General features: G+C 40.7%; 1 protein-coding gene across 3 annotated transcripts in view; it reads left to right on the forward strand.

Annotated features, from left to right (window-relative positions):
- elfn2a (extracellular leucine-rich repeat and fibronectin type III domain containing 2a) overlaps positions 1 to 11,024 on the forward strand; it is a 243,497-nt gene extending 232,473 nt beyond the window's left edge. For all 3 annotated transcript variants that reach the window (XM_044189672.1, XM_044189673.1, XM_044189674.1), the window contains 3 exons: positions 562 to 711; positions 1,085 to 2,079; positions 2,599 to 11,024. In XM_044189672.1, the coding sequence (XP_044045607.1) occupies positions 562 to 711; positions 1,085 to 2,079; positions 2,599 to 4,150 (2,697 nt within the window). In that variant the 3' untranslated portion in view covers positions 4,151 to 11,024. The remainder of the gene's footprint in view (positions 1 to 561; positions 712 to 1,084; positions 2,080 to 2,598) is intronic.
- Positions 11,025 to 25,397: the final 14,373 nt, after the last annotated feature.

A 25,397-nucleotide genomic window follows, 5' to 3' on the forward strand; every position in this document is an offset into this window, starting at 1 on the left:
AAGCTGTGCAGCATCTGTAGCGGAAGAATCGAAGGTCTGCACTTTACCATCCAAATGAGTCAGTGTAAGATCACTACACTCAAAGAAACTTCTTGTTAGAGCAAGAACTGTAAGCTATTCTAGATCCACCACCCGTACATCTCCAACATGCTTGAATTAGCTAATATTTTGCGCTAATGCTATTCGTTTATGTAGTGGCTAGCTGTAGCATTTTTAGTGTATATAATAAGCATATTTCAATTAGTATAACCATCTGCTGAGTAAATTATTAAATCTGAAAAACTTGAAGATAATTTATTAAAGCACCCAATGGTAATGTTGGCATGCAACTACATTCCACTCCTAGCATCAACATTTACCTCTGCTAGATATCTCAGGAGGGATGCTCAGCTGCTTGCAAACAGGCTGTGATTAACTGAAGACAAATTTTTATCAGATGTATAATTGGGGAAATTACTAATTAGACAGCAAAGTTGAATGTTTGGGGATATAATACGCTCTTGGCAGCTATTTTTGGCCAAGAGTTCACATAAAAGTCATCTGCTCTCTTCTCTCCCTTAGGTTCATGACCTGAGGTTGAATGAGAACAAACTTAAGGTTGTGCTTTTTACCTCCATGTTCCGCTTCACAAACCTTACTGACCTCAATCTTACCAAGAACGAGATCAGCTACATCGAGGACGGGGCATTTGCTGGACAGGCCAACCTACAGGTCTGCAGCCAAGAACTCAACTTTCTTTTTTATGTATTTGTTTATCTGTAATTTAAATTTTTTGTTCTTCTATTTACCTTCATTACCTTATATGGCAAAAAGGGCAAGGAATTTTAATTAAAAAAAAAGGTTCTTAATACTTTAGAGTCCATACCACTTAACATTTCCTCTTTATGTCACAATACCCGCATATTGTTTGGATTTGTTTCATAAGAGATTTTATTTACAACATATTTACAGCAATTTTAAACTGCCAGAAAACAATTTAACCAAACAGAATCATTAAACCAAAAACTCCAATTCTCTTGACAATTGCATTTGTTGTCATGTTTTTAAAAAAAAAATCAAGGGCTACTCTCTCTTTCTGTCTCAGGTTCTCCAGCTGGGCTACAACAAGCTGACCAACCTGACTGAAGGCATGTTGAGAGGTCTGGGTCGAATGCAGTGCCTCTTCTTACAACACAACCTCATTGAGGTCATTGCCACCAATGCCTTCTGGGAGTGCCCCAGCCTCAGCAGCCTGGACTTATCTTCCAATAAGTTGGCCCGTCTTGATCCATCTACCTTCACTGTCCTCAACAGGCTGATGGTGTGTGAGCTAGCAGGAAACCCGTTCCACTGTGGCTGTGAGCTCTACAGCTTTCTCACGTGGCTGGAGGCTTTTAACAATGTCACCCACACCTATGACCGCCTCCAGTGTGAAACCCCTCTGGAAATGACTGGTTATCCACTCCTGAGCCCGGTGCCCGGACATGGAAGAAATGCCCGTTACGCTCTTTTATCCATGTGTCGTGATGGTGTGATAATTCCAGGGATGACCTCCCAAACGCCAGATCAAGATGGCTCAGGGATGGGTTTGGACAACCCAGACCAAGGTCTGTACCACCAGCCAACCATATCGTCCACTGCTGACCCCACCTATAGCCATCAGATTTCTATGAAGCTTCAAACTGTCACCCTCTACACTGCTTCTCTAATGGTGCAGATCCCACGACCATACAGTAAGATGTACATCCTCTCCCAGTACAACCACACTTTTGTTGAAGACATCAGGCCCCTTAAAAATAAGAAGGAGTTAATTACTTTGGATAAGCTGAAACCACACACAAACTACACCTTTTGTGTGGCTTCTGCAAGCAAATCTCAGCGCTACAACCACACCTGTCTGTCCTTTACCACACGAGCTATGGGGCAAGAGGACCAGGGAACCAATCCATCCACAACTACCCACTACATCATGACCATCTTGGGATGTCTCTTTGGCATGGTCATTGTGCTTGGATTTGTCTATTACTGTCTTAGACGCCGACGCATCCAGGAAGAGAAGCAGAAAGCTATAAGCGTGAAGAAAACTATTTTAGAGATGAGGTACTAGACTAGAGTTTTTAAAGTTTGTTAATGAAAGTCTTAACGGCTACATTACATGCTTTTTTCATGACAATGAATTGTTGCAGAGCCACTACACAGATAGTGTAACTATGTGTATCCCTTGGGTATATTTGATTTGATAACAATTCATGCTATGGGCATCAATTCATTAGTTGTTTTTCTGCATTGTTTTGTTTTTATTTGAATTCCAGAAAAGCCTCAATTATTCCAACTGCACACAATAACTTAAACTATTTTTCCCAACCATGCTCTCTATTGGGGCTTTGGCCATGCTATTTTTCATAATTTCTGCTTTAATTAAAACAACAAGGATTCTGTCCTCCCATGGCATCACTGAGAGGACATATAAAACTAATTAACTTTAAAAAAAGTATTAGAGCCAACAAAATTTAGCCATCATGCTGTTTATGATAATTTGAAAAATTATGTACACAATATGACATCAGATAATGAAAATAGATGTAATGTTTGTTCTAAACTGAATCTGTCATTCTTCAGGTACGGCCCAGAGGCAGCTGCGGCAGTGGCCAATGACCCAGGTGCCATGCAGCGTCTCCAGGAGCAGGCTCACCACCAGCACCACCATTCAGGAGGAGCAGGAGGCAAGCTACCCCCGTCAGCCTCCTCTAGCACAGGCATGCTCCATGGCTCAGGCAACACCAGCTCTTCCCGCCTCTCCACCTTGCCACAAGTGGAAAAAATGGCCACTGCCTTCTCTGAGGCAATGGGCAGCAAGGGCAACTATATGGATGTGAGGACAGCAGGAGTGGCAGGGGAAGGCAGGGAGGGAGGGGTGGCAGCTGGAGGAGCAGGGGTAGGAGGGGAAGTAGTTGTGGATATGCGAGGTGGGGCTAAGAATGGGACTGAGGCTGGGGAGGATTCAGATGACGATGGCCGTGGCTCAGCATCAGAGATCTCCACCATCGCCAAGGAGGTGGACAAGGTTAACCAGATCATCAACAACTGCATTGATGCCCTGAAGCTGGATGCCTCTGCTAATGTTGTGACCACGGCTGACAATGCCAACTCTGTGTCCTCCTCCCAGCCTCCACCTTGCATTGCATCCCTCCCCCGCAACCTACTGCCCCTCTCTCCAGGTCACCCTGGAGATCAGATCATGGCCTCCTCTCCAAAGGTGCATCCAAAGTCCCACCCCCAGCCTCATCCTAAGCCACATCCTCAGCTACATCAGCAGCCTCATCCGCCTTCTATGGCCCCAGTGCCCTTGGTCATGCCCCTGTCTGAACGGCCGGGCATCAGCGGTGGGGGGTTCCTCTCCCCTCCTTACCGTGACCCACCCCCGGCCAATGCAGTGCGGCCCCTTCAGAGGCAGTTGAGCGCTGACACTGCTGTGGTGAAGAACCGTTGTGGTGCCCCTGCTGTGGGATCTGTCAAGAGCACCAGGGTGTTCAGTGTGGATATCCCTGAGCAGCGCAGTGATCCTCCCAAGTACCCAACAGAAAAAGGCAGCCCTGTGGGTTGTGGTGGAGGGGGTGGAAGTGGAGGAGTTGGTGGAGTAGGGGGCTGCAACGGGAATGGGATGGGAAACATAAATGGTGGTGGAGTGAGCGTGAATGGGGGTGGGATGGGGTGTAACAACGGGAGTGGAGGTGGAGGTGGGGTGGTTGGGCCTGGACAGCAGCAGCACCACTTGGAGGTTCAGCCAGACTACCACAGCTCCGAGCACCGCCATTCCTTTCCTGCACTCTACTATGAGGGTGGCAATGACTCACCCTCACCGGCCCAAAAGGCCTCATTCCTCAAGCCACTGGGTCGCGCCAAGAGGGATGCCACAGCCACCTACTCCCAGCTCTCACCTTCTCGTCACCACAACTACAACTCTGGCTACTCCTCTAGTCCAGAGTATTCGTCTGAGAGCACACTGCGGATCTGGGAGCGATTCCGGCCTTACAAGAAAAGCCCCAGAGAGGAAGCATCCTATATAGCGGCAGGCCATGCCCTGCGTAAGAAGGTGCAGTTTGCCAAGGACGAGGACCTTCATGATATTTTGGACTACTGGAAGGGGGTTTCTGCCCAGCAGAAGCTGTGAGCAGAGGAAGCAAAGTCGAATGCTGTAAGGGAGATCGTGAGGTTGGATGCCAACAGCAGACTAATAAAGGGGATAGATGTTAATGTAGCAAGACAGATAATGATGTTTCCTCTGAGGTGTCCAGTGACATGGGTCATTTCCCTGCTGGATCCACAGTTAAAGAGGTATTCTCTCTAGGTGATTTTTTTTTTTTTTTTTGGAATTGAATATATGATAATTCATTGATATTTTAAGAGGTCATATATGAGGCTGGTTGTTTTGACCACAATACTGAGTGATAATTAACAAGATTCAAGCTGTTCACCAGACTACCTCATACTGGGCACTTTGGTCCCCGCTAGGCTTCCGTAGACCGCTGAATCTCCACTAATGAGCAAAGCAAAGGTGGTGACAAGCAAGTGTCTTCTACCTCATTACTGGCACACTGTAGCTCAGCTATCTCACCAGAAGCAGCCCCATTCATGACTTAAGCTCTGTCTCTTTTTTCTCTAATCCCATCAAAACACCACTCACAAAACAATCATTCCACAGCACCACCAACACCTGCTCTTCTATAGAAGCATCATTTAGGAAGATAATGAGGGACCAGGATGAGGAATTAGGTGTGTTTGTTTTCAAATAACCTGAATCTCTCTCTTTGGGGGAGGACATTTAGTGATACTTATCAGGCTAATTGTTCTTCCTGGCAATTAGCCAGTGTAAGAATAGGTCAGGGAGGCTATGTGTTGAGCATGCTTATCGATTTGAAACACCTAACATATGTTCAATGCTGTATGGGCATGTATAATACAGTTTGGGCATGCTGGTGAGAGTGAGTGTGTGAGTGGGGTTGGGGCTGGGGCTGAGTGGTCCATTATTCTCAGTCTCCTCCTCAGTAGCAAAGTGGATAGCTTAGTGGAGATGCTTTGCATATAGATAACAACCCAGTTGGGGAGTTGTGTGTGTGTGTGTGTGTGTGTGTGTGTGTGTGTGTGTGTGTGTGTGTGTGTGTGTGTGTGTGTGTGTGTGTGTGTGTGTGTGTGTGTGCGTACATCAAGTGTGTTTGGCCCAGCCCTGTCTATCTAGATAGCATGCCCTGAACCCTTTTACGATTTGCAGGCATCTTTGTCTCCTTGCCCATTTCTTATTTACAGGTGTAGTATATTTCTTTTGATAAGGAAGGCTATGAGGTAGGGCATTAACATTTCAATAGTGTAAGTCATGCAGAAATGGCTTTAGGGTAGGCTATGCAGGTTGGCAAGAAAGGTATTAGCTCGTATATTAAAGAACCCGGTAATCACATTTAGGAATAAAGGCAGGTTGAGAGCAGGTTAGAGGTTTGCTGCATCTCATTTTGAACATGCCAGTGTTAAGGAGACGATATAGGGTTCTTGTATCCGCTCAAGGCGAGGCTGCATAGAAACTTAAAATATGTCAAATGCACCCTACACTACACAGTGAGATAAAACTGATGGTAAGCGGAGTGAAGGCCCCCGGGATATACTCTGCCTCAGACTCTTCACTCAGTATATATGACCCTGCTCAGCTCTGGGCGGGAGCTTGCTATGGACCAAAGTGCCCTAAGGAGGTATGGTTTCACAAGTTTCTATTTACATTTATTATATTTGCTTTTCCTTTCCAATATAATTAATAGAGGATAATGTAGTCCCAAGTAGCAAGAAAGTAAACTGCCTTGGTTTAATTTCATTTATTATTATTTAGGATTTGGGTTTGAATTTATGGGTGTTACAATGAAATCTGTTGAAACCAGTAGGAGCAAGGCTTGGTATTATTACAGACCAAATGAGAGACTTTGATATGAGATATGATATTTTTCTCACTTGCATTCATGCACAGAACATTCTGATACACAAGAGGCACAAATGCTGATGATTCTAACTGTACAAATCCTTATGCTTTAGATATTCAAATCACAAGCACTTCTCATCCATATAAAGGTACTTTATGCTCTCTCCCTGCATCAACATCCATGCTGTCAAAATATTAATTTTACCTGGTTGTGTTTATTAATTTTTCTGCCCACTCTTCCTATCCTCACCACTGGCATCCTCTCTTTCTCTGCTGTGATACATCTCAATTGAAAAGGTATGAATTCTGTTTTAAAATGTCTGATTAATTCATTCCCCTCCGAGTTTTTTCTCCCTGCCCGCCACCTCTGTCCAACTTAATGGGGTAAATTAATGAGTAATTTGCGGAGGTTGATGCCGTACCATCGTCTGAGGTCAAAAGGGCGTGCTGATATAATTAACTCTGCCAGACTGGGAGCCTGATTGAAATTAATGATGGCCGCCTTTGTCTGCCTATCTTTCTTTCTTTCCGTCCCTGCCTATATCATCAGATGCTTAACCATTTTCCACCTCTCCCTGTTGCCTCTAACTCCTGCAGACAGCAGTGGTCCTCAAACAAACAAGTCTGAAAAACCAAGGTCAAATTTATGCTTCACCATCACTGTGCAGGTCACGAGCAGGCCAAGGTGAGCTAGTCTGGGATCTATCCTCCTGGGTGTTATTCTTTCTCTTTGAGTCTGATTGGTCAGGAAGGACCAATCTGTCAGGCCTGGAAGTAATGTATTCCTATTTTGTTTTCCACTGGGTTAACCCTGATATCATCGTTTTGACAGGGCTTGAATTCACCCACTGTTCGAGGTGTGAGTTTGATGGGGAAAGTTAGAGCAGAGGGGGGCATTTACTCTTTGACCTATAAAGATCTATGTATACAGAATGGGCTCTATTCCAAAGATCAGCTAGCAGGAGAAAAATGTGTTGTGAAGTAACATAATAAGATTATAGTCATCTGCATAAAGATCATGTCTTATTGGACTTACCTAAACAGTTAGATACCTCGACAGGTAAATGAGAAAATATGTTTTGTTATTTGGGTGAATCGACCATTTAATTATGCTGTCATGATCTACCCACTGTTTCTGATTTTGATATTTCATTGTGTTTCATACTGAGTAATGATTTTCCCTCTGACCTCTCTATGTCATTTGTGGAAGCCAATCCAATAGACCCACTAGCGTTCACAATGGGATGTCAAAGGCGTGTCATTACTCTATCTGATCAAGAGAACTTTATTTGGGTGAGTGGGACACACAAAGCAAATTCCCTTGGGCACTCATTTTTATAAAGGGCACAGTTTTCTATTGCTCAAATTCCACTGGCAGCCACCCCTACGTGTTAGGTCCAAGGAATCACCAATCAATTAGTTTTAGATTAGTACCACGGGCTATGCAGGGGTGGAAGCTTTTTAAAAATAATGGCTTAATTTGGAAAAATGGGGGGAATCGAGCTGAGGTTACCTGCATGTACCCTCAAGGCCTTTCCCTAGATATAAGGAATAACATTAGCTCAGTTATTCATGAACACAGTGTGTCCAATTGTCATACTTTAGACTGAAGATCATTACTCATTTCTGTTCAGTGGTTCAGTGTTCTTATTTGAACCTTCAAACTTTTTTTATTTAAAACTATGCACTCACTCTGTAATTGACTTGTTCTCCAAACAGACTTTATTCTGCTAGGCACTGTTTGTGTAAAGGCACATATTACTACTGTACTATAATACATTTACATTTCAACATACAGTCCATCCACGGTGGCTAAGCCTTGCTCCTCTTCCTCAGTTAATATATTTCCTGTCTTTCCTTTGTTATTTTCACTTGACAGCAAGGTTTTTGATCTCCCTCCCTTACAACGAGGGGTGTCTGACTCCAGTCCTCAGGGGCCAGAATCCACAAGTTGAGACTGACGGATGTACAGATACTGTACCTTAGGGATTTCCTGTGTGTCTTCTCTCCAGTCTGGCCAATTAATAACAATGATGAATCAATTTGAAGGACCGGTGACATTCTCAGGCTTCCAGTAGAAAAAATTAACAATTGAGACGACATGACTTGTGGCAGTCTCTGAGGAGTAGAGTCAAACCCCCTTTGTCCAGAACTGTGAATCCAAGAAGTACATTGGAACTGGTAATCACGCATGGTGCCTGCTCTGAAAAAAAAACAAAACCATCCACTGGGCCTCTTGTTTTCCCATGTTGGCGTCATAGAGAGTCTAAGTGCCAAAAACATTGAGCCAAGATTATGGTCTTTGTGATTAACAGGTACTTTTGGTGGAACAGTTCTGGTGAAGAGACAACAAGCTTTTTATTAATCTAAGAGCTAGAAGTATAGTTTCTCTATGCCTCAAACTAATTCATGGGGGTTTTACACTGTTCTAGACAATATTGCTGGCTGCCTCTGGGACTCATTGCTACGCAAGTTTGGTTTCTCATTTTAGTTTTGTACATTTTTGAAGTTCAGGCTTATTGTAAAACACAAATCAATAGTAATGGAAAATCATGGAACAACCCTCTCGATTGCCTCCCTTTGGAGTTGCAGTTGCTCTCAATGTGGACCTCTGGCAGAGAAACTGTAGACTTGCAATGGTTCCCTGGGAATAGCAGTGAGGTCTCTTTGCTCCTGTTTAATTAAACTTTTGAAGCCATGAAATAAAGTCTGCAGAGGAATCATGGACTTTGTTTTAATGCTGTAAACATTAAAACATTGTACAGATAGAGGCTGGCTTCACACTTGCAGGATTAAATCCAGAAGCAATCCTCTTCCTATCCCCTTATGCTCCTTCCTCTTTCACCATTAACATGTTAATGGAACATAAGAACCAGTCCTGTGAATATTACTTTTTGTCACTTCTCTTGGAGTGTAATATCACTTTAGAAAATGTGAGTCTTGGGACAGATGTTATGCGATAAAGGGAATTCAACAAAAAGTCCCTTGAATTTAATCTCTGACTTTGCCCTGGTACATTTATCTCCCCTTACAAAATTGTGCATTCTGCTAAACAGAATAACATTTATGTTGTAAACATGTAAAATATAATACCTTTTTACATCAGATACATTTCAGAGGTGGCAGTTTGGTGCAATTAGAAGATATGTATTTTTGTGCTATATTGGGACAGTCCTGCTTTCCACTATAGGGCTAAACAGGGCTAGCCAGGACTTAATTCACAATTCATTACAGCTACTTCATTCAAAACAAAAGTTTGAGCATACAAACATGTATGCAGAACTGATGTACTAGTACTTACTGTCAAGAATCTTGATAGGCAGAGCCAAATGTCCAGGAGGCTTCTTTGCTTTGCCTTGAAGGCAGACCTTCATCTAAGGCTGGATAGAGAAATGCTGCCCTCTTGGAATGGCAGACCCTCACCCTACCATGGCCACAATCTTAATCACCTCGATTATTTGATTTGATTATATTGTTGGAGGCAATATGCAGACTTCGAGAAAGCAGTGCTTGAAAGGCTCAGTTCAGAGCAAGTATCCCACCCCTTCAAAAAGCACAGATTTTGTCTAACTAAGATCCATTCAACTAAAGCCCAACGAACAAGGCGAGAAATTACAGAGAAGGTGGTTAACTATAATGAAGCCAAGAACTTGTATTTGAGATGCAAAATACAAACTGGCCAGAGTTAGTGTAACTAACCTTCTCAGTTCATTTAACCCATAACTTTGGATAGTTCAAGAGCCAAACTAGCTATATAGGCTAGTTACCTGGCCTGTCATTCTGTTAGCATTAATGTTATGGTAATGAATTAATGAATAGTGATTGACTACCTTTTCCAAGGAGTATAGGTTTTCTGTTATGTTTCTTTTTGTGTTTGACTATTAGTTAGTTCGACATGTCAAAAACTTGTTCACAGATTACAGTGAAATGTGGTGGAAGGTTAAGCAATGGGCCAAGGAACATGTGATTACTTTTTGGCGATGATCCAGGAATTTTTAAATTATTACTTAATATTGACATATGATCCATTTTTAAACATTTGTATTATTTTCTAATTCTGTACTGCACTTGAATGAAACCCCAATGTATTTTGCTGAGATTTGGGTCCAGACTCTGTTATTTTAATAATAGAAATCATAAAATTATTTTGTAGTCATACTTTGAGTATTACACAGCCTTGGCAGAGGTATGCACTCATCGAGTATTTTCTATTCTGTAATTTTGATTTGAACTATTCAGTAACCTCTCTATTGCTCTTTGGCTCTGCCTAAAGAAATTCAGAGATGATCTAACTGAAAGCTAGACAGAGACTTCAACCCCTAATCCATATAAACCCTGGCTGTTCTTACTGGCTCTAAAGAGGAAGCAGGACTGTGGTTTAACTGCAAACAATGCTGTCTGTCTGCTGTTGAGGTTGAGTTGTTAATTTGTCGATTAATTTGTGGGTTGACCTGATCCGTGGATCATTTGACTCATTGTCAACCGAATGAGAGACTGACCGAGGGAGTTCCCTTGTGAACCCAACATACAACAAAAGTGGAGGAGTTTCTACCGGTGGCCAACTGTGACAAACACACATTCTCACACAATCACACACGCACAGACACTAATGTAGAGAATCAATGAATATACTGTACGTGTTTGAATAGATTAGAGTTACACTATATGGACATGAAATGTGAGAAAACACACAACATATATCTTCCCACACATAAGTGACCATACTTAACACAGACACATACACACACATTTATACAAACACCTTCCCACACACACAAAACACATCATATTTACACCTGCCCACACAAAATATGGACTAAATATTTCTATCCACGTTTACAGACACAAATGGTCTTAAAAAGTGCCAAAACGGCGAGTTTTATGTACAGACAGATTGGAACCAAACATCTGTAGAAATTAACTTAATGTCTATACAGGCCTAACAGCCTATGTGTCTTTGTTGTTTTTGTTATGTATTTACTTCTCTGTATAATTTATGCATTCCTTTTCTCAACTGTTTGTATTTTAAATTTCTAATCTGTTATCTTTGTGTATGTTGGAATGAAATTGCTTATTGTGAATGTCATATTTGGAGTTCCCATGGGTCTTTCTGATCTGTCTGACTTGAAAATTATAACTTTCAGTAGTCACACACATTCAATTACATATTACAATTTCCCCACAACCGAAGAAGCCCTTTGCTTTGCAAACACCTCACTCGATTTGATACAATAGATAACTGAGAGCACAATTTTTCAACTAATATAATCATATTTATATGTGAGTATTTAGGATTAGAATCAGTTTTTGGTCAGCCAAAGCTTTTTAGGTTTTTGTAGATAGATTTTAAGATAGATCTTCAGCTTTACATATACAGGCACATCCATCCATCCACACACTCACACACACACACCACCCTGAGAGCTGTGTTGAAGAGCTGATAATATGCCTGTCACCACTGGCCTTTTCAAGGACCTTGTTTTTTAGTCCCTCTTACAGGGAGGCAGAGAAAAAAAACAGTGTGGAAGTCTGAATGTGTCCTTTTGGAAGATTGAACTGGCAGAAATTAGTATTATCCTGTGTTTGTTTGTATGTTTGTGTGTGTGTTTGTTTCTCAATGCTTGTGTAATTTTTTTTCTGTGTGTATGTGTGTGTGACAGTATACATGTGTGAACGTGCATTTTATCTGCTTTCACATAACCCGTTGTGTCTGACAGTGCAGCTCTGCATGAGTGCGTCCTCAATATGGGTACCATTTATAATGGTTTGTGTGTGTTTGTCTGTGTGTGTGTGTGTGTGTGTGTGTGTGTGTGCACTTACCTACCTATCCAACAGTGGACCTTGGCATTGTTACACACTCACCAACTAGGGACCACCAAGCCAACATGTCATGCTTTAAATCATGCTAAAATCATGTCTAAAACCCTCCAGTGAATTTTTTAACTTTAGCCAAGAGGGGACCAGCAGGTGTGTGTCCATACTCAGCAGTGCCCCTGCAGGCTGGAGCAGGAATCTTAACGATCACTCACACATGTCATTTTTAACACTCTCCCATAGTGTGAATGGCTTGCAGCCCCAGGGAGTCTTTCAGACTGTAAAGGGGCTATTAAACAGGCTACTGAGTGAAGAAATCAGTCTCTTAAAACATGAGTTGTTATTATGGTTTTGTAACAAAATATAAAGGCTGAGCTTTAGTGGATGTCTTAAGTTTTAAGCTCAACATTATTAAAATAATGAGCTACCCAGAAGGCACGAGACTAATAAGTATTTTAGAATCTAAAAAAGGAAAAAAAAAACAATCAGGATCTGGATAAAATTAGGAATAAAATGATTAGCATCAAGAGCCTTTCTTTTAATTTTTAACTAAGCTAAAAATAGATTTATTATCAGACTTTAACTAGATCTTTTGAAATGGTTCGTTCCCCACAAATTCCCTTGACCAATTTTTACAAGCACTGAACTGAAATAAATTTTGCAATGTACTTTTGTCCTCAGTCTATATTTATAGGAATGCATTTTATTTGTTGATTCAAGGTCCACACTTGTATTGTATGGAATGACAGAGGTCCATTGCTGGCTGGTACATAATGACACAAGTTCCCTCTTAGATAGTATGAATTGACATTCACATTCCAGCGTGGATGAATAAAAGAAACAAGCAAAATTAATAATACTTATAAGAAAAAGATAATCTCAACTACATAGTCTCTTGAAATATGATTTATGTTTTTTTGTAATAAAACATAAAGGCTCAACTTTAGTGGATTGCATTATTAGTTTCAAGCTACAGACTGTATTAAAATTAAGGACTATCCAGAAGGCAGCATTTTCAAAACTAAAAAGGAAAGAAAGTAAAAAAGAAAAACAACCAGGATAAAGTTAGGAATAAAATGGTCAGTAGTAAGTTAATTGCTTTTCATTTTTAATCACTAACAATTGACTTTTACTATACCTTCAAAATTGTTCACTCCCAAAACACTCCCTTGATGAGTTTTCACAAGCACGGGATTTCAAAGTAATTGTGTCCTCAGTCCATATTTATAGGAATACTTTTTATCTGTTGATTCACATCACAGAGAAAGGTCCACACATGTATGGTATGGATTGACAGGTGTCCACTATTGGCTGGTACATAATGACACAAGTTCCCTCTTAGGTAGCATGGAGCAACTTTCACACTCCAACATGTATGAAAAGAAGAAAAAAGCAAAATTAATAATACTTATGAATGATCTCAACTAAATAATTCAATAATTATTCTTCAAACATGATTTGTTATTATGTTTCTGTAACAAAATATAAATGTTCAGCTTTAGTGTATGGCTTAACCATTTTCAAGCTTGACACTGTATTAAAATGAAGAACTACCCAGAAGGTAGGGGAGTAGTAAGTATTTTAGAATCTAAAAAAAGAAATGAAAGAAAAAACAACCAGGATAAAATTAGGTATAAAATGCTCAACAGCAAGATCCTTTCTTTTCATTTTTGATTAATCGCTAAAAAAAAGATTTACTATCAGACTTTTACTATATCTTTCAAATGGTTCAGTCCCCCAAAAGTCCCTTGACCAATTTTTCCAACCACATTTGTATAGAATGACAGAGGTCCATTGTTGGCTGGTACATAATCACACAAGTTCCCTCTTAGGTAGCAAGGAGGGACATTCACACTCCAGTGTGGATGAATAAAAAAGAAATAAGCAAAATGGATAATTCTTAAGAGAAAATGAAAATCTAAACTTAATGTAATATTATCTGTAGTGTTATTTTTTTAGTAAAGTGGCACCTGCAATGTTGTCATTGTAGATTTTTGAAATGTGGGGTGTATTGTGAAAACACAATGACAACCTATCATGATATATGTAAGTAAAGCAACAAAAATACTTTAGGGCCTATTTCAGATATTGACATTATCACTAGAACCGCCAGGAGTCGCTGTATACCTACGTGTTTTTATAAAATTCTTTTGATTGGTGGACCCCTATGGAGTAAAGAAATTATTGAGGAATGGACACATATTCGAGTTTATGACCGCTTCAAAGTTAGGGAGTCACCCCTTTTTTCCCTGTCTCTCTTGTTTACCATGCTGGTAAATCTGAATGAATTATACTTTCGTGTGAATGAATGACTGAATTGTGGAGAATCTAACCAATCTAAGCATGTCCATATTGACAAAAGTTTAAACATTTATATTTGTATATGCAATCTAAGCAGCTTAGAACTCGCTTAAGCGGGCAACTCGGTGGGCTTTAAGAGGTTTTATACATCCAAAGAACTTCTATAAAAGTGTGTGTGTGTAAGTGAATGTGTGTTTGAGGAATTTTGTTATGAAGGTCCGTTCTGTCGAGATAGTGATAGCTGAAGCTGTGTATCTGAAGCATTTTCAATTAATCTGCCTTTCAGTCTGCAGGGTTCTCCACTAAGGCTATGCTCATTGACTTGTTCGCTGTCACTCTCTCTCACAAACACACACACACACACACACACACACACACACACACACACACACACACATTCTCACTTTGTCACACAAGCATTTTAATTGCATGCTGCCCATTTCATACACGCTTTTCATTCGCACCCTCAGAATGCAAACAATCAGCCAAACACATGGATTTCATGTCTCACATAAGCACTGATTGTAATTATACACTGCCACGCCTGCACATGCTCCAACACAGGAATATTGTCCCTTATACTATAATTTCATACTTTCATTCATGCAACACAAACTTACACTCCTCCCGTACACATCAATGTCATCTCATCATCCTCCTGGCAGAGCGAATTCCCTTTCTGCAATGCCTCCTGCCCCTTGTTGCATGATTAGCATTAGCACAACAGGTTAACTTGCACTCTGACAACTAGCCTGGTGTTCCAGTTGCCCCAACTCCTGCAATGCAGCAGGGGGCTGACCCCACACACACACGGATTAACTCAGTAAAGGGGAGGCTTTAAATCTTGCCTTTTAAACCAGTGTTGCAATAAAAGGAGGTAGAGAGGAGCAAAAGAGAGGAGGAAGAGACTGAAGAAGACAAACAGTAATTAAAAAGAAAAGAAAGTGACAAAAATATGGTGAGACAAAAGAAAGAAACAGAAACATGAAGAGGGTTTAGAGAAGGCTTCATCTAGTACCATGACCAAATATCCTTGAGCAAGGCACTAAAGCTGAAAACATCTCTGATGCATCTGGACATTGGTTAGACTGTGGCTGTGTTGTGTAGCTCCCAGATATGAATTCACTTACCATCAAAACATGCATTTAAAGGATAAGGCTAGCTTATGTCTTAAGTCCATATTTTTGTTGCCAGCCAATCCCATGAAGCGACCAAAACCAACAATGTATTAGTCTGTCTCTCAATACTTTTTGACTTCCCACGTCGTCTATGGCGCTCATAGCAGAAGATGAAGACATTAATCCAGATCACATATATTGTTTCATTCTTAGAAAAGGCTAAGTTATTTCGTAAAACACCTGAGCACTGTAGTTTTTAGCAAATGTTACTCAAACAGGAATGAATAGTGTAGTGAATATAGTATTCAAGGCAGCAGGATGGTGTATGTGTGATTGAAACAAAATAAAATAAACATGTCACCCAGTGCAACGGTGTGATTCAAAGATGTAATAGTGGAGGTCTATGGTACAGAGGAATTAGCTATATCAGGCTTTGGCTACACAGACAATACATGACAACACTATTTGACTATATGATTTGTTGATGATAAGAATGGCAGGCATGATAAAATAGGAAATTAGACAGGAAAGTCTGACTCTAATGATATACTACTGATGTGCTGATCTATGTCATCTCGTGTTTAACCACAGAACCAGTGCCATCACTTACATAACTTCACTTCACTATCACTTACATAACAATTGCTTTGGCAAATACTAACTAGGTAAATTTAATTTTATGAAGGTACAATAATTTATTCTGACGAAAGCAGAATTTCAGGCAAGGAGACCCCACATCAGTTATAAAATGCTTCAGAAACCCTGCTGTTGAACGCTGGTGCAAAATGGCAGGCCTTAAAAGAGGCCCTTGTGTTTAGATTATAGGCACTGACCCCGAACCTGACATTTACTGTTAATATTTTACATTAAAACCATTAAATGTTCTTTGCTTTGTCTGCTACCAAACTCCACTGTAGCTGAAAATATCAACCAGAGATATTTTACTTCTCCGTCCCTTACAGCACCGTGGGTCAATGGTTCAGTGTGATGTCATGCCATGGTCCACGGTTGCCGAGCAATCGATTATAGGCAGCAGCAGTGGTTGCCGAGGGCGACTGGCGGAACAGTCAAGGTTGCTAGGTAGCAGATAAGAACACAAGCTCTCATTAATTGCCTTCTGCCGCCATGGCAGGGAAAGTACAGGATAGTGGATATTGCCGCGGGATACAGGCACACACACACTTATACTGTACAGTATGCTACAGCCAGTGTACCTACTGGCGCATACACACATTTAATAATTCAATGACCTTTCTACACCAGCATCTATCAATTGGACGACATGAGAAGAAGGATCAGAGTGGAGACATAGGGCGAGGATGACAATAAGGAGGGGTTACATAGATAGATACATAGATAGATAAATAATGGAAATCTATAAGAGGAAAGAACTATATACATTTTTACGGCGGAAAAATTTTGGATTTTGCATCTAGTGGGACAAAAGTGTGATGCAACATTCCCCCAACCATGAACAAGACATGTAGAGCAGGCATCATATTCACCATTGTTACATGGGTTTTAAAAAAGAATATCTGAACTAAGATTTTCTTCTGCCTTTCTGGTGTCGTCCTGTCTGGACAGCCATGAAAATGTCAGATCAGAACCTCAAAGAGGCAAACATCAAACATTTAATGCCCTGGGGAATCCTGTTTCCATGCGATGAAAAGTGAACATCATTATTTTTACAGTTGAAAGCTAATTCGTACAATTTTCTAGAAAATTGCAGGCTCTAGGCAGTGATGGCATCCCCATCAGCTGCGGTCAGAGACATAATCTGCATGCTCCTCTAACAACCAAACTTTGATTCATTTGATTTAATAAGACAGTCTTTGTGTTCAAGTGCTGTGCTGACTTTCATCAAAGCTGCACTGTGAAAAAACAATGCAACATCATGGCCGCTTTTTGTTTTTACAGGGCTCTAATTGAAAAAGCTACCTCATGGGATGGGCAAAGGTATACATCTGTCTTCCCAAACCAGTATTATGGGAAAGGCAGCCTGGTTAAATGTAAAGCAATATACTGGCAATTATCTTATGTATAAACCACTAAAAAAGTGGACCACTGTTACACCTGTCTTTTTAACAGAAATACTTTATTGATCCCCGAGGGGAAACTCTTTCAACTGACATCCAGTGTGCATTAAGGGGGTCAAGCAGTATCAGGTGTCTTGTTGTCCCAGCTTGTCTTGTTGTCCTAAGTCTGCCCCCATCTTATCATGACAACTAAGCTGCTCTCAAGTCCTGACTTGTTGAAAATGAATCATCCGTTCATGGCCCTCACATCGCTTATTAAAGATACAGTTGTTTCGCACAGCCCAGTGTTACTTTGGGGCTGGATAAAAGCTCAATAAAACCTTTTAGCTTGAGCTCAGAGGGAGGACGTTAAGCCCCCAAGACTCGTGTTCTTGGCTTACAGAGGAGGATAGCAGAGTGAGCACGTAGTGTGTTAAGCACGTTGTGTACCAATATACACCAGCACGCGCACACAAGCAAGGTTTTGCTTGAGCGATGCTGTTAAATGCTGTTAGGCTTTCTGTCTTTCTGCCTTCCACACTCCCTCAACTTCATTAAATCGTATCTTCTTATTTGCATCAAATTCCACCAGTTACTGTTTCAGAGTCTATGATGCCAGGCGTCACATGTACTTGAGGATGAGAGGAAATGTTAATATTGGAGTAATGAAGGAGAGGTGTCTAAGGGAAGGTAAAGAAAGGACAGAAACCACAGATATCGTGGGATAGGCTTAGAGGAAGAAGACAAGATAGAGAGAAGAGGCATTTAGATTGAAATCCAGAAGGAGAAAGCTTAAGGTAAGGGTACAGAACCTCAGCTGATGGAGGGTTGCAAGCAGGCTAAGGAGAGAAAGGAAAGGAAAAGAAGCTGAAAAGAGAAGGGGAAAGTAAAGAAGAGATTAATGACAGCATAGCGGAGAACTTAAGTATGAACATAAATGTTGTCCAACCATGTCTAAAGGCAAAAGTGTTTAAACCTGTTCTGAATGGACACACCCGAAGGTAGGCCGAAAAGCCTGCCTTCAGAGAGGGCAAGAGGCAATGAATCGTACAAATGAGGAAAATGGAGCACACATTTAGAGAGGCATTCATGGTGTTACACCCATTTGTAGACACAAAAAGTCACAAGAGCTTGAGAGAGAAGTGGCAAATCACTGTGTAAATTGAGCATTCTTGTTGGATTGTTTTGAAAGTTACAGAATTGTCAGACATAACTCCTCCACGTCAGAAAGGTGAGGCGGGAGGGGATCTCAGATGTTTGATGATCTGACAAGAATAGCTCTTATCCCTATTTTCCAGATAAAGAAGAATGCCATTCAAATTCAGGTGGCACCCAATACTCGCGTGTGTGAAGATAACAAAACTTTACCCAGTAAATGAGCTCCATGTGAGTCCCTAAAACTTTTTACATGCCTTAGGTTTGCTTGTAACAGATCAAATACAAAAATGTGTGGAGGTTGTGAAAGAGATCGGGAAGTAGAAATGAACAGGTAATGACAAAGGAATAGCTGAGAGAGAGTGGTGAAATGAGGAAAAAGACAGAGGGAAGGTGAAGAAAATGTGATAGAACAATAGCTAAGAGGAAAAGGAGAGGGGAACAGAGTTGAGAAGAACAGAATGATTGCAAAGGAAAATACTAAAAGAGTAGCATCAGAGTCAGGGCTGCACTCTTGGGAATTGCTCTTCTAAGATAACGGAGGCAGAGAGAGTGGATGAGAGGATGGGGAAAAGAAAATCAGAGAGAATTGACTGAAGGATAGCATGAAAGGAGATGACTTAACGGATATCCTGTTGGATATCTGTTTAGAGATGATTTCACACAGGAAGTAGGCGAGCAGGGTTATGGAAAGCTGCATCAACAAAGACTGAATCCTGTTTTTAGAACTTTTGAGCAACAAGATAGCAGTAAGATAGCACAGTTATCTACAATATATTAATGTAAGGAACAAAGCAGAGTAGAGGAGGATTGGTGGCATGGAGGTAAAGGAATGAGGTATTTGATTGAGTATCTTGGTTGCTCAATGGGGCTGAGGAGCACACCATGAAGTTTGAATATTGTCAGACTTTTTGTCAGGTAATTTCCCTTGCTGTCCCTTATCATTGCTGTCATTCCCCTTTGGATGCCATCTATGACTAGAGAGATTGAAACATTTAGGTAGCTGTGACATTTTCATACAAATCAATGTCCATTTTGCTGCTCTCTATCTATACAAAGGTTATAAGACAGGTGTGTATGGCTTTTCTCTGGATAAATACTCTGCCATACAGGATGTTGCATTTAACTTTTCTGCCAGCTGCCACAGACCGAGAAAAGAAAAGAAAAGAGAACCACAGACAGAAAGTCAAACTTTACTAAGAAAAAAACCAGGGAGAAGACATACAAACAAGTGATTGCTTGATGGCTTGATGGCTTAAGCACAACAGTCGCTGGCTGGATTGTGTAGTGTCCCATCATTATATACACATGAATAGACATCCGTAGCACATGCAGAATATATCTTACAGATAAAAGCAGTCGTGGTTGAGGACTGTTACACTGTTGCAAAACTTAGTGGGAAGGAGATTGGGCTGGATGGTTCATACCTGAGCATTTTTTACCATGATCACTATCTATCCTTAATCAAGTAGTTTTAGTTGCCTTAACTTAACCAAACTTTAACCACAGAGGTGGCACATCAGTGTTGGACAGTATTGCATTACTTAGTAATGTGTTGCAGTAATGTTCTTCCTTTTTTTCAGTAACAAGTAGTGTAGGGGATTACAATTTCAAATTTAACTTATTACATTACTAATTCCAGTAATGCTCTGTTTGCTGTCTTACATGAGTGAAATGGAGGGTTAATATAGTTTGATTTGTGTGTGCAGTAAAGACACTGGTCTGGTACGTGTTCTAGGAGGTGAGGCAGTTGGCCTCTATCTTACCAAAAGAGGAGAAATGCGCCCTCCCACTAATGCCAAAGTTGTGTAACTTACATGATGTTTGTGCTTAGCTGGCTTGCTAACGTTAATGCTACACGACAAGCCTACTTTCAGGCATCAGCCGCATTCTCTTTCATAATTGTGAGCTGGGACTTCAAGAGTGCTGTGTGCAGTCAGTGGGGCTAGGCTAGCTGCTGAGGGTCAATAAATACTGTTGGCCATTTTCTATTTCTATTTCTACATGTGTTAAGTACATAAGATGTGACAAATTGGGGCGGAGGAGTTGTTTAACAACTTTAATGGAGCTGGGCTCAAAGTAATGTATCAAGTAATGTAACTAATTACTTTTCCATTGTTTGTAAAGTAATGGGATTACTTTTTCAATGAGTAATATGTAATGAGTAATTGATTATATTTTTCACGTGACTTGCCCAACACTGGAAAACAGACATATATGAATTATTTGGAAGGCATTGAAGAGTGATCTTTGTCATGTAGGTATGAGGTCTTGCAAAACACATACAGGCCACACTTCTGAAATTTACCAGTGATCTTTTGATGATTGATGTGGTAAAAGAAATTACACTGATTTCACAGATGAATCCTTTAAATTGAATTCTACTGCACAGTAGGAGGAGGGACAGAGTGTCAAAAATGGACAGACAGGAAAGGAAGCATTCAAGAATTCCAAAAAGGGAAAGCGTGTAGCATATTATGAAATATGATAGAGGCAGCTTGTCATGCTCCAGGCAGAATAGTACACATAGCATGCAGAGAGGTGGTGGGTGAAAGCAGAGAGAGAGAGAGTGAGAGAGAGCAGGACAGTTATTTGGAGACAGATGGAATGAGATTTTCCTGAGCACCACTTGGACGAGCATCAACCTCCCCCACTTTTTTACTCTCCCCCCTTTTCTAAATGCCTGTCCCATCTCTCTCTGTCCTCGTCTCTGTCACTCTCTGAATCTCTCTCAGTACCTCCCTCCCATTTCTCTCCCTCTGGCTACCCCCACCTCTCTCAGCCACACTCCCCCTCCCTCTTTTGCAGCTGAAATGACACCATGTTCCTGGAGTTTCATCAGAATGTGTCTGGCATCTCTGAGGGGATGAGGGAACCGTGTGTGTGTGTGTGTGTGTGTGTGTGTGTGTGTGTGTTAAACTGTGCATGTCCATAGAAATAACAAGAACACATGGACTGACCATGGATACAATTTGGTCTTATACGGCTATATAAACCAACATGTTTCCATGTGCTAATTTATGAGTGTATACAAAAATAAAACAAAATTTAGTGCCATGTGCTTGTTATTGCTTGTGCATAAATAGTATATGTCACAGGCGGATGTACTGTACATGTTGGTGTTTGCGTGCATTTCAAGCTTTCTCCTTTTTACGCGTGTGTGTGTGTGTGGACGTTTCAGGTGATCAATGATCTTCCCGTCCATCCTGACACAGGGCTTGTTTTGAGAGCCACTTACCCAGATTGGACTAAATAAACAGAGAAAGAGAGGGTGGGATAGATGCAGGAGAGGGGCTTGACAGAGTAAACGCTGATAAAACCGCACAGTGGCATGCTGCGGACTGCAGGCCGATCCATCAATAGAGGTTGTTAAGGGGCAGGAGAGAGATAGCTGAGTGATGTTTTCTAAACACGATGCAAACATATACTTATGTCCACTAGAGACAGCAACATAAACAGACCCACTGAAGGCTATTCAAACTCAGGATTTACATAGTGCAACTGCATGTAATGCACTGCACGAGTACTCCAACATAAACAACAGAACAAGTCATTTGTCAATGCCTTAATGCCTTCCAAAACCACCCATTTGAGTGTTTTCTGATCCGGTAACACTATGGTTAATGTTTGGTTAACTTTAGGTGGCTAAAAGTACTTGGTTGAGCTCAGGGAATGATCATGGTCATAGTTTTAATTTATTTGATTTAGTTTAGTTTTGTAATGATGATAGTACAGAGGTAGTGCACCTGGGCATCCCCCTCAAGGGGTTTTGTGGCACTAGAACAACATCAAGGTTGCTTGTCATGGAAAATGTTAACGTACGTTGTTTTTAGTGTTTAACCAAACAACTAATGCTGTCGTTTTGCTGGTGAGGACAGTTTCCACTGTACATAGTTTATCTTCGTGTTTCAAAGACACTGAATTTGTTAAATTTACACAGGATTTTACTTTAGGGATGGTATGAGAAACTAGTCAATTTTTACACTATTTAAACCTGATATACCTGATTATAGAACCCAAAAGTCACAATCTGACTATTGACTTTCATGTCAGTTTTCAATGAAAAAAATTGGGCTTTTAGTTTGGTGTGAACTGACACAGTAAGATATGTACATATCAACAGACATGGTAAAAACACAGCCTGGAAAAACAGAGACGGGGAGTAAATAAAGTACAGTAAATTGATCCAGCTGTCTCAGTCATCATTAACAGTTATATCAGCCACAGCTGTCACTTGTTAGAATGTGATCTCAGCTCTCCACTGGGATCACACCACAAGTGATGTGTTCTGACTGTTACCTCTGCCTCTGACAATGTGTGAAATTACATTTCAGTGACATGACAGTTAGCATAACAGAAAGCCACACTTGTATCCAGTGATGATAGTGTCTGAAATGTGTTCGTAAATATAAGGGTGAACACTGGCTTGCTGCACATAATAAACGTGAAATTGTGAGAGGAGGTATAAAATTGGGAATACAGCAGAGACAAGGCGGTGTGACATCTTTGTTATTATTGAAATAATCATCTGTTTTAGAGAAAGCCATTTGATTTATTCTTTTTTTTAATAGCCTCAGCCAGTCGTCATCTCACTGCAGTATCATAAAGATGACACACAGCCACATGCAACTTCAGCATATCCTCAGATCACGACCTTTCTCTTCTTTATTTCTTTGAACTGAAACACTTCACTTTGGTGAAAATGTTTGTGCTGAGGAGCTTGTATGATTTCAAAACCCACAGGAGCCATTTTTAGGTCAATGAAAGTTTCGAAACTGCTTAGTTGGCATTTTAGGTGTATCAGTAAGACAAGAAAATGTTATAGTGCTTTCAAGTGGTTTCAGGACCACAAAACAATGGTTATATTTTTTTATAGACTAAAAAATTTAATAATTTTTTACAGGGCACTCAGATGGAAAAAAGGTTTTAGTAGATGTTTTGTCCCTTCTGCCATAGCGGTGCTAAATTCCATGTGTTGTTGTGATTAGCGAGCTATGGAATGTCTGAACAAATGTATTTATGTTTATTTCTGTCATGTTGTTGTATGTAAATATCTTTGTTCTGGAGGCACATATAATGCACACTCTGTGGAAACAAAATCTATATATCTATTTGTCTGTCTGTCTGTCTGAGGCTAAAAGTTACACATTATGATTCTCACAACTGTACAGCTGTGACTCAGTGCTCCCACTACCACTTTGCATCATGGACGTCTTTGTAGCCAGGTGTTATTTTAAACAAACTACACACCTTGTTAAATTATTTCTGTCTCCACGCTTACAGTAGATTCCTCTCTAGAAGAAAATGCTTAAATGCTTCTCAGAATACGATCACATAATTGTGTTTCATGAGCTGTTGTATAACCTTAATCATGTAAGCCTAGTCAGTCATTTTAGCCCACATCTCCAGCAGTTGCCAAGGCGATAGCCCCAGGTGGCACGCTGGTGGACTCCAAATCCACTACATTTTCTCACGCTGCTAAGCTATCACCCCATCTCAATTAGTGGCCAACAATAGTCTCTCTGAAGTGATCATTTGCCGAATGAGCCAATCAACACATTTCCCGCCCTTCATCTTTGGGGAGAATTGTCTCTCCCTGCCAGCTTTTCACAGCTAATTCTGCCTTTTGAGTGACCAAGATAGACATTGGCTCTCCCCCGACGTTCTGCAGCAGTGTCACCTTCCAGCCGTCCTCTCGCCTCCCCTTCATTTCCTCTCTTGTACTTTTTGGCTTTGCACTCCATTTCTGTTCCTTCATCTTCGACTGTGGAAAAGGCAAATCTCTGCCAGTGTACTCTACTGCTGTTTTAAACAATTTACAAGACATTTAATATTTCTGTTCAGCTCAGCTTTCATTTTAAAAATCATGCATGGAAGCAGTAGTTTACTGTTTATATCTTAGCCTTTTCAGAGACGGTAAATTATAACTTGCAGTTGAGGCTTAAACTAAGAACTAAAAGGCAACAATGAATTTTTTTTTTTTTTTTTTTTTTTTTTTTACAGTCCACAGGAAACAAACTTCTGATAAGTTCTTATACCTAAACAAGAAAATATGTTGTCATTGCCTTCCAAAATGACACATATGAACATTTTCTGATTTGCTGCCCTTGCAGTTAACGTATAGCTCCAGTCTCTGGTGTTCAAGTCAGACTCTTAGTATGTCCAACCATCCATCCCGACCTTCTCCTTGTAGCTTTTTGCTGCACTATAAAAAAAGTCACACAGGCCAATACCGAACCACAGCTACAAGCACAGCATAAAATCTAAAGGACAGCCAAATAAGTGGCATCTTTTTCCAGTTAAGTAAAAAGGAACATGTCAGTCTTTTAGCAAAGGGGAGCACTTGTCAATCATCTGTCCATTTGTTAAAGGCTGATCCAGTTTCGCGGAAAGTGAATTTGGGCTGCTCCTGCTATCAAGCAATGCCTGTTGAAACGTGTCAAACCACAAGGAACAAAGCTTTGAGCGAACAATTGATATTTGAATGAGTAAAGAAGTGACCTTACACTGTGCTGCTTTAACTGGGGATGTGACTGGCAGGATAGAAGGGTGAGAGAGAAAGTGAAAGGGAGGAGAGAGGGAAGTAGATGTTTAATCACCCGAATGATGATGGTGGTGGTGTGTGTGTGTGTGTGTGTGTGTGTGTGGACAATGGGGGGCTATTACAGGCAGTTGAATTATATTAATGGTGTGCGTGTGTGTTTGGTTTAATTGCCCTAATCATGATAACTGTATGTAACTTCATGTGAGAGCCATTTTGTGTGTGAGTATGTGTATGTGCTTGCAGCCTTTTACACACTAGTGTGACTTTGTTGTGACCTCATGAGTGACATTAGTGTCAGACTTTCCCACTAAGGAATAAAACACACATACAAATCACAGAGCACAGGGCAGCTGTCTTGCCATGCGAGACAGATCAGTTAATCGTTCATTGTTACGATGCAAAAGGATATTGAGATACACACGCATACACACACACCTAACATGCACACTCTACACAATGATCTTAATGAAGGCAGACCCTGTGAACAAATGTAGCAGTGTTAACCACCCGAC

Source organism: Siniperca chuatsi, linkage group LG3, assembly GCF_020085105.1.
Source record: "Siniperca chuatsi isolate FFG_IHB_CAS linkage group LG3, ASM2008510v1, whole genome shotgun sequence".
NCBI classification, from domain to species: domain Eukaryota; kingdom Metazoa; phylum Chordata; class Actinopteri; order Centrarchiformes; family Sinipercidae; genus Siniperca; species Siniperca chuatsi.